General features: G+C 47.1%; 1 protein-coding gene across 2 annotated transcripts; it reads left to right on the forward strand.

The window, feature by feature from the left end:
* Positions 1-336: 336 nt before the first annotated feature.
* ZGPAT (zinc finger CCCH-type and G-patch domain containing) lies at positions 337-9,703 on the forward strand. Of its 2 annotated transcripts, XM_034787516.1 has the most exons (7): positions 337-1,130; positions 2,095-2,228; positions 4,224-4,382; positions 4,551-4,682; positions 5,611-6,019; positions 6,737-6,888; positions 8,682-9,703. In XM_034787516.1, the coding sequence occupies exons 1-6, from the start codon at positions 496-498 to the stop codon at positions 6,873-6,875; spliced, it is 1,608 nt and encodes a 535-aa protein (XP_034643407.1). In that variant the 5' UTR covers positions 337-495; the 3' UTR covers positions 6,876-6,888; positions 8,682-9,703. The 2 variants fall into 2 exon arrangements, with proteins under 2 accessions (XP_034643407.1, XP_034643406.1); XM_034787515.1 differs by lacking the exon at positions 8,682-9,703 and having other exon boundaries at positions 6,737-8,212.
* The last annotated feature ends 50 nt before the right edge of the window (positions 9,704-9,753 follow it).

Genomic DNA, 9,753 nt, shown 5'->3' on the forward strand with positions numbered 1-9,753 from the left:
AGGAAGATCTGATTAAAGAGGAGGTAGGCAGTGATGGTGTCATGTCATGGGGCTGCAGGTTTAAAAGCACAGAGAGGCAATGCTAATGTTATTCTCTCTTCATAACTAATCATGCTTGAATTCCCTGAGCTAAGTTAAAAGCCTCATAGTTTGCACTTTCATTTGCAGTTTTGCAAATGCGATATGTCAGGTTGAATGTACATGACTCGTGCTAGGTGTGTATAATGCCACGTGGTGGTAGCTGTCTGTATTAAGGATACCTTGTTCAATTTAGGATGTCTACCTTTCTTGTGAACCCTTTCTCTAACACCGCTTTATTATATTTGTTCACTGCAGTGATCTTCGTTTGATTGCACCAAAGGGAAGAAAACACAGGACTACCGAGAAGATTGACAGCTAGTTTGGACAAAGATTCAATATTTTACATCACTATCTAGTAAATTACTTGAGTATGTCCTGAATTCCCAGACAGGAATCAGCAAAACAGCTTTTTGCATGATAACAATGGATGAGGAGAGTCTGGAAACAGCAATTCAAACCTACAAAGCACAATTGCAGCAAGTGGAGCTGGCTTTAGGGGTGGGATCGGATCCATCACAGCTATCTGATTTGATCCAACTGCAGGAGGATTTGAAACAATTGATAGAATTGACTGAATCCAGCCTGGTGTCAGTGAAAAAGAGTAAACTGCTGGCCACTTTAGACACAGATGCACCCTCCGTTTCTCCAGCAGGTCACCTAAAACAGGACAGTAATTCAGGCAGGTCCTGCAATGATGAGGAGTATGCTGCTTTTAAGGAAGCTATTGTTGAACTCAAGCCATTGAGTACTAAAGACGAGGCCTCTCCAAAGGAAGATGGAGAGGCTGATGGGGAAAATGAATCAAAGTACAGTGAAGAGGAGGAAGCATCTGAGGAAGAGGAGGAGGAAGTGAGTGGGATGAAGGTTAAAGCCCCGTACTACAGTCCATGGGGTACCCTGGAGTACCATAATGCCATGATTGTGGGGACAGAGTGTTTGGAAGATGGCAGTGCAGGAGTCCGAGTGCTGTATCTCTACCCAACTCACAAGTCCTTGAAGCCTTGTCCATTCTTCTTGGATGGCAAATGCAGATTTAAAGAGAATTGTCGGTAAAAAAGCTTACCTCTGTTGTGTAGTAAGAGGGCAATTAGCGGCAATGGCAGCCAGTGGGAGTAACTTCTCACTTGTAAATATCTTATCTTACTTGGTTTTTAAATCAGCTGTAATTTTGCCAAACAACTTTTTATTTGTTTAAAGTGTTGTCATTTTACTGTTCTGTGTCAGTAGGTGTACACTCCTTCAGCTAACCCAGGGAGACAATGGAAAATCCTTAGAGGGAAAAGTACAAGGATTAGTTCTAATATATTGGGTAGCTAAATGAATATTGGCTAAAGAGGAAAAAATAAAATCTACTGTAGGGAAAATAACACATCTTAATAAGAACTTTGCAGTTAACTAGTGCATTTTATCCTAAAAGATGTGAACCTTGTCATTTAATTAATGGATTTGTCACTGGCCTGTGAAATGCGGCTGCTTCTGGGGTCGAATGTGACACTTGTTTAATATAATACAATAATACTATAAAACAGTCTTTTTTTAAGGGCTGGTCTACACTGGGGGGGGCGGGGGAGAATCGATCCAAGATACGCAACTTCAGCTACGCTATTCGCGTAGCTGAAGTTGAAGTATTTTGGATCGAATTACCTGGGGTCCATACAGCGCGGGATTGACGGCCACGGCTCCCCCGTCGACTGTGCTACCGCCGCTCGCTCTGGTGGAATTCCGGAGTCGATGGTGAGCGCGTTCAGGGATCGATATATCGCGTCTCGTTAAGACGCGATATATCGATCCCGGATAAATCGATTGCTACCCGCCGATACGGCGGGTAGTGAAGACGTACCGTAAGACACAGTGAAGAATAAATTATGCAGTTGAAACTATTCTAGTGGTAAGATATTCACGATTGGTGAGGACAGGGCAATTTGCCCGTACTTCCATAAGGGAAGGAAACTTTTTCTAGAATCCCCTTCAGACCGGGGCAGATCTGATTGCTTCTCCCTGTATCCCCTGCAGGTTTTCCCATGGGCAAGTGGTGTCTGTGGACGAGCTTCATCCATTTCAGGAGCCCAATCTCGGCTCTCTAGAAGTGGGTTCAGCCTGCCTGGCGAAACACCACGATGGAATATGGTATGCTGCAAAAATCACGGGTGAGTCTTGTTTTCTCTGGGTGGGTGTTGAAAGGTGAACAGAAGTACTTCAGTCTTCATTTTAACTAAACTCCTAAGACATAAACCAAGCAAAGGATGGTCTTGGAGGCTAAAGCACAGGACTGGGGGTCTGAGACAACTGAGTTCTCTGCCACAGACTTTGGGTGTGGCTTATGAGGGACCTCAGATGTTGTGATGCTTAATTCATTAAGGTTTGTAAAGTGCTTTGAGATCCTCAAAGGCAGATGATCTTTACGAAAGGGAAACCAGAGAAGGATTTAGGGATGGGAGGGCAGAAAAGTGGTGGCAGGGGTCTAGAGGGAAAGTTGGGGAGACCTAGGAGAAGAGAATAGTAGCAGAATAGAGGACATAGAAATGAAAAAGAGAGAATGAAACAATCAATACAAACAACTAGATGTTCAGTAAATTGTCCTTTATTTCCTTACCCCCTGTTCAGCTTTGTCCGAATATCATTCCTGATATCTTGTCAAATCCTGAAATTAGATACTTGGAACCACTGGCTCTTGTTTTAATCCAGTTCCAGTTTAAACAAAGCCAGAGAACTTCGCCTGCACACCAGTCACCGAGAGGAGTGTTAGACTGGTGCTTCACTGTGTGTGTGGGGACGTTGGATTTGTTCCTCATGCTTCATCTCAAAGCTGCTGTGAAGTAGCATTTCTTATATTTTCCCAAACCTATCCTCCTTCCCCTGTAAGAACAAACTCTGAATAATGTGCTCAGATGCTGTGAAACACACTGGTACCATTAGAAACTGAAGATAAGTGATGACCCTAGTGCTGTTTACTATGGCCCTAGCTCTGTGTTTGTATCATGTGGCAGTATCTGATGGTATCAGTGGGTGATGATGGTTCCACCTTCCAACAGAAAACCTCAAATAGATGTTCCTGGATCAAACTCATCCCAGGTGTCATTCCACTGAAGTCAGTGCGATTAGTTAAGAGGGGATGAACATGGTCCTCTAGTTACATTTCGTACTCCTGGGGGAATTATGCACCAAAAAATTAAAAATTCTGCCCATAATATTTGAAAATTCTACATATTGTATTTGTCAAAATAACATAATTATGCCAGTTACACTTATTTTCGTAATTTATTTCAAAATATCTGTCAGCAAGTATGTCTGTAACAACACACACACACACACACGAATTCTGGTAATTGTTTTTTGACAAATAGATTCCTTTCTAGGCATATTTGTACAGAACTTTGTGTAATTCATTTAAATTACAATACAGAACTGTATTTCCTGCACCTGTCAGAAGCAGTGCAAAGGCTTTGGGGGCCGGGGTAACGGAAGAGCTGAAGGAGGAGTCTAGGAGTGAACCTGGAGGGTGTTGGGTGTGGGTGGGAGGTTTTTCTGGTGGTGGGGGGGAGGGATTGTTAGGGTATTGGGAAGCCTCCCGCATGCAGATCCTGGCTGACCCCAAGCCTCTCCCATTCAGTCACTGCCCCTCCCCTCCTTGTGGGTCTCTGCAGCCCCTGTCCCCAGGCTCAACACTGTCATCCCACTAGCTCCTGAGCTCATGCTCCAGACTGGCACCCACACTAACCATTCTGAACCCGTCTGTGACTCCCCAGCAGCCCTGTGTGCTCCACTCTGTCCTAACCTGGCTCTGCGGGCAGGGTGCTGTGATGAACTCTATTCTTGGGGGAATTCTGGGCATAGAACTTTGTATTTTCCCACATAAAATACATTTTGCCTAAGTAGTGCTGCAGTTCCTCCTCTTACCCACCAGAGGTTGCTGTGGTACTAGAACAGCCGGCATGAACGTCGCTGGCTATTGTGGCGCCACAGCGGCCTCTGGTGGACAAAAGGCAGAACTGCATCACTTCTTAGGCAGAAGGGTTTTAATTTGGTATTTTCCCGCATAATGTGAGACAGATAAATTCTGCACGTCCGCAGATGCGCAGAATTCCCCCAGGAGTAATTTCGTGGAGATTTTCTCATGCAGTCCATTGCTTTTCCTCCCGCAGACGTTGACAGTGGTTACTACACAGTGAAGTTTGAGTCATTGCTGCTGAAGGAGGCTGTCGTGGAGGGAGATGGCATCATGCCACCACTGCGAAGCGAGGAAGACTCTTCCTCTCCCGAGTCTGAGGAAGACAACGTGGATGACTCTGGCTATGCTAAAGGTAGACAAGGCAGAGAGTGAACTGCCACTGTCAGTGATCAAAGTCTGCCCTTTAATTCAGGTCCTCTTGGGCCATTTCCCAACTTAGTAGAACTTCACGCCTGCTGAGGTTTTCACTTGGTGCTTTGCTGCCCCAGCCTTACTGCTCAATCTCTGTTTTGTGCTGCAGTGATCGATTCAGGGCCCTTGGAGAATGGGGAAGGGGCTCCAGCTTGCAGTGCCTCCTTTGGTGGCTGGGAGGCCCATACTCGTGGCATCGGCTCCAAACTACTCGCTCAAATGGGATATGAGTTTGGAAAAGGTAAGGGCAGAAGAGTAAAATCCCTGCAGGACTAGGAGCCTGCTTCTTAATCCCAGCCTCACAAAGGGACCAGGGGCTTGTTCCTGCAGAGTGGGGGAATGGGGCGACAGTAAGTCTAATCAGCATTGCTTGGATCAGGCCCAGAATGGGGTATGCATTCAATACTAAATGCAGGATTGCACGTGTGGTGGTGCTGAAAAATGACCTTGTACAGTTAAGGGATAAAGTCTTAATACCGCTGTTTGGGGGGGATGCTTGTGTGTGTGTGTGTTGATCATATTCCGTGATACATCAGTGGAGGGGATTTTAAAGCAATGGCCAAATGATTAAAGCTGTTAGAGTAGAGCTTTAACTATTCAGCTGTCCTGTAGGCCATTAGGTAATGGGGAATCTGGCTCAGGGACTTCTGGCCCCAAACACAGACTTCAAAGCCTGTGGAGCCAGCTTCTAACTCGAGACAACTTGCACTGAAGTTCTGCTGAGCCCAGAGGGCTTGGAAAGCCAGCCTGCTGCCCATGCTTGCCTCCTGTTCTTGTGGAGTGACTGCACCTGTTTTTGAAAGGGAATGTCTTCTCTGCTCAAGGAGGTGACAGTGCAAATCTAAGCCTGGCTTCGCTGCAACACCTCAGCTGCATGACCCTGTTCTGTATCATTGAAGTTCTTGTGTGTGTAACAGTGTGAATCAGGTGTGTATGGGGGAAGGTGCCTCTTCTGTCTTGTCACTCAGCAGCGAACCTTACCATCAAGTATATAGCCCAACACTGCTCCTGTTGACTTTAAGGGTAGCAGCACTGAGCCCCAACAGACTGTTTTCTGTTGCTCTGAGCCTGATAGCTGTGCAGAGGTGGAGTGGGAGGAATCATTGGTGTATGGAAAGGCTCTACTGTTATAATTTGGCTTCTATCTGGTGCCCTTCTTCCTCCCTAAGGTTTGGGGAAGAACGCTGAGGGCCGAGTGGAGCCAGTGCAAGCCATAGTGCTGCCTAAAGGGAAGTCCCTTGACCAATGTGCTGAGATCCTTCAGAAGAAGCAGCTGGATCCAGCTAAGTCAAGGAAACGGCGAGTGAAGGCAAACCATGCTGGCCGTCCTTCTGCAGGGAGCCGCAAGCCCCCCCGCAATGTCTTTGACTTTCTGAATGAGAAGCTTCAGGGGAAGGGCTCTGGGGAGCAGGATGGCGGAATGACACCAGTGGAGAGAAACAACAAGGAGATCTACCACGCCAGTAAGAGCACCAAGAAGGCCCTCAATGTCCGCCTCTTCCAGACAATGGAGAAGATTGACCAAACGCAGAAGACCATCAGGGGAATCCAGGAGGCCCTGGCACGCAATGTTGGACGGTATGGGGAAGTCCCTGGTTGAGGTTCCAGAATGATTTTGGGTGGCCTGTTTAGGCTGGGAGCGGATCTTGCAGGTGATGGGAGCTGAAGGTGAAAAGTTGGATTATGTTACATTAAAAAGTAACAGTTTTGAAGGGGACCCAGAATGGGGACTCAGGGATGGTCTAGAAAATACCTAGTCCTGCCATGAGTGCAGGGGACTGGACTAGATGACCTCTCGAGGTCCCTTCCAGTCCTGTGGATTCTATGAGGTGGATGTCTGTAGGAGAAGAGCTAAGCTTAGACTAAGGTGTTTGTCACTGTTCCTACTCTAACCACTGGCATGGGAGGAGGCCTAGAATAAAGTGGTAGGCAAAAGCTTCCAAACTGTGACTTGGACCAGATTGTCTCTCTGAGTGCTGCCTTGAGAAGGCAAGGACTCCTGGGCCAGAATTCAAATCGAGGAAGGAGGAGAACCCTCCAGAGTCCTGCAGAATTTTCTCTTCATTTTTTTTACACTGATCGGGGCCATCCTTGTAGCATTTCTGTGATGAGTACTATGGCAAGAACAATCACAGTTGTCTTGCTTGATATCTGACACTTCATGGCTCCCAGCGGGTCATTTACATCCACCCACTGCTGAGACTGGGATTCCTAGCAGTAAAATGGAGATGTTAACGAGGAGCCTTTGTTCTTAACATGCTAGATATCCTTAATGTGCCTGTCTTCTGCTTTCAGGCACAGTATTGCCACGGCCCAGCTGGAGGAGAAACTAGCTGGTGCCCACAGGCAGCTGGGGCAGCTGCGAGCCCAGGAGGCCAGCCTGCAGCAGGAGCAGAAGAAAGCCGAGACACACAAGAAAATGACTGAGTTCTAGTCTCCAAGGAAAGGTGTTGATGTGATGTACTGGTTTTCATTATGTCTGAGCCAGCACTCAGTGCGTTGGAACCGGGATGAGCTGTGCCATCACCTCTGGGTCTTGGGCAACCCAGCTGTGAAACTGGGGTGAAAAGCAGCCGTTCTCCATAAAAACAGATGCTGTCTGAGCATTCCTGGGGGCGGGGGGGAGCGAGTACTTGTTCACTCCTGAAGGTGTTCAGAAGACCCAAGCTGCTTACATTGACCTGCTATACAAAAAGGCCCCTGCACCTTGCTTTTGTTCCCTTTTCCCAGTTATCACCATGGTAGTTCTCTCCATCCAGAGAGTCTGTAGCCACCCGGGTGATACCATGGTTGTTCACAGATCAGCTGGTGGGAAGAGCCAGGGGAGCCCCTGGCCTGTCACTCTGCCTTGGAGACTCAGTGCGTTGTGCGTCTGCGTGTTTATCCGCTAGGCTGGGAACTGAGTCCCAAACACATTCCAGCACTGCAGAAAAGACGGTCTGGTTTTGGTGAAAACCAGGGCAGGTCACTTCAGCTATCAGCGTCCCTCTGTCCTTGGCTCTGGGCATCACTCAGGTACACAGGAGTCAATGCTGGGTTTGTCACTACTAGTTCTGATGTTGCTGTGATATTTAGAGTAGCTCTTTAAAGCGCCAGCACACTGAACAGGAAGAGAAGAGATCCCCAGGCCTTGCACTATTGCCAGCTGACTGCAAAAGTATTACTGGGTCCCAACCTTGTACAAAAGGTTTAGGCTTCCCTGTTAAGTCAGCCTGCATGCTAATGGTGACGATATGGTATGCTGCCCCATTCCATATCACAGCACTGAGGGCCAGAGTTAGGGGAATGTGGTAACCACATAAACAGCTAAGTACATAACAGGTTAGCTACAGACCTGCTGGTCAGGAACAATACTACAGTCTGCCTTTTGCTTTCACTCTGGCTGCTTTGAGACTTTCTGTTCTAGATATCTATGTGAACAAGTAGGTTCTCCTAGTTATGAAACACCGCAGAACCGTACAAAACGACCCGAGGTCCAGGTGTACCCACCACACACAGATATCCCTGTGAAAGAGCTCATGCAATCCTGGAGGCAGGAGAGCTGAGCAGACTCTCCTGCCCTGCAGTGGGTACAGACAATCTCAGGCAGTTGAAAATCTCCCAGACAGGTTCTGTCCATGGTGGCCATTTCTTGCTGTAGAGGAGGTGTTGATTCTGTCAGGCACTCTGTGTTAGGCAGTGGCCTATACATTTGAGTATTGTTCTGTGCATCTTTATTTTCTGATTCTGTAATTTTTGCAGGTGTCTTGAGAAAACACTTTTTTTTTTTTTTTTTTTGAAGTAAAAGATATCTGACCCCTTTTATCTTAGAAGAGACTTGTTTTGCCTTTTTATCTCCACCTCTCAGATGCCTTTGAAGGATTACAGAGCTGTCAACCTCAAGGGTAACAGTCACAAGAGCGGGAGACAGTGCTTCCTTGGCTACAGGTCAGGGCAATTGAATTCACTGCCGGGGTGATTAAAATGACCACAGCTTTCACAGCCTCAGACCGAGGTGTGGAAGTTCTCCCCTGTGATTTTAAGAGTAGCAAAGGACACAGAAAAGGAAGTGAAGGCAAGAATGAGAGAAAAAATACATTTAAAAAAAAAAAAACGCTAAATTCTTGGCTACTTCAGGGATACGGGAAGAAAATTAGATCTTTCGTGATTGTCCTTTCCTGAGAAGCACTCGATCCTACAGCAATGGGTACTATCATAAGACCCTAAACAGGAGCTGAAGTTTCATCTCTTCTGTTTACAGTGTAAATGAAGGTGATGTGGATTTTGTCTTGAACACATCAGTATCCTTCCAAGCCTGCAACTAATCAGCACCAACACCACAAGGATTATCATTCTGTGACTAAGTATGGGTCTTCTCTCTGCATTGGGTTCATTCAAAGCTGGTTTGGGGTGGGAAATGGGAGACAGGTGGTGAAGAAGCTTAATGCACTTAGCTCCCACGTTACAGTTAGTGGTCTCATACGAGTGCTGTTTGTGACAATTTGTAATAAGATTCACAGCTCCACATGGCTATCTGTCTCTGAGAGATCCGGTACTGGAAAAGCATGTCAGGGTGGAGGAGTCTTGCACAGGAGCTTCTTATCTTTTGCCAGTATTCATGGGTATGCCATCTTTTATTTATTTTGCAAGAGTGGGCATGTTAGTTCCATTGTCCAATAAGCATAACTGCATTTTGAGTCCCTTGAATTTTCTCAGTGGTTTCAGTTGCCTCCTCACGTACCGTCCCAAACAGTTTCACCTTGAGACAGTTGCATGTCCGTGGTGGATAAAGCAATCTCTCTGTTTGTAAAGCATTTTGTGATCCTTCACAATGAACAGTACTATATCAAAAGGTAACTTATTCTTTCACTATATTAATTTACAAAACAAATCAAGCAAACTCCTACTTGTTATATGCTCCTGTGCCACTGCGCAACGCAGAATTTTGCAGAAATTAACGTGTGTGCAGAATTTCCCCCCCGCCCCCTGAAATGGGCTGCAGTGCTGCTGGCCGCCACTAGGGGATGCTGAACCTGGCAGAGCCTAGCTGACACATAGAAGACACTGCCAGGGGGTAGGGGAGGAGGAGGGGAAGAGTAGAGAGTTCCTAGCAGCTGCAGTTCCCAGCACGCACTGAGGGAAGGAGAGGGCAGCATGCAGGAAACTCCACACAAGCCTGGGACCCAGCATCAGGCTGTTTCTCCCTCAGGATCCATGGGCTCTGATGGGAGGGGGCGGGTGTCTGGGCTCTGGGGAGCAGGGGACGGATGTCTGGGCTGAGGTGGGCCCACAGCTGGGCTCTGAGGGGTAGCGGGTGGGTGTCAAGGTGGGTG

This window comes from Trachemys scripta, chromosome 12, assembly GCF_013100865.1.
Source record: "Trachemys scripta elegans isolate TJP31775 chromosome 12, CAS_Tse_1.0, whole genome shotgun sequence".
NCBI lineage: Eukaryota > Metazoa > Chordata > Testudines > Emydidae > Trachemys > Trachemys scripta.

Coding starts and splice junctions, on each gene's coding strand:
- ZGPAT (XM_034787516.1), top strand. CDS start 496: ATGATAACAATGGATGAGGAGAGTCTGGAAACAGCAATTCAAACCTAC. Junction 1,131..2,094: donor AGATTTAAAGAGAATTGTCG/GTAAAAAAGCTT, acceptor TATCCCCTGCAG/GTTTTCCCATGGGCAAGTGG. Junction 4,683..5,610: donor GGGATATGAGTTTGGAAAAG/GTAAGGGCAGAA, acceptor TTCCTCCCTAAG/GTTTGGGGAAGAACGCTGAG.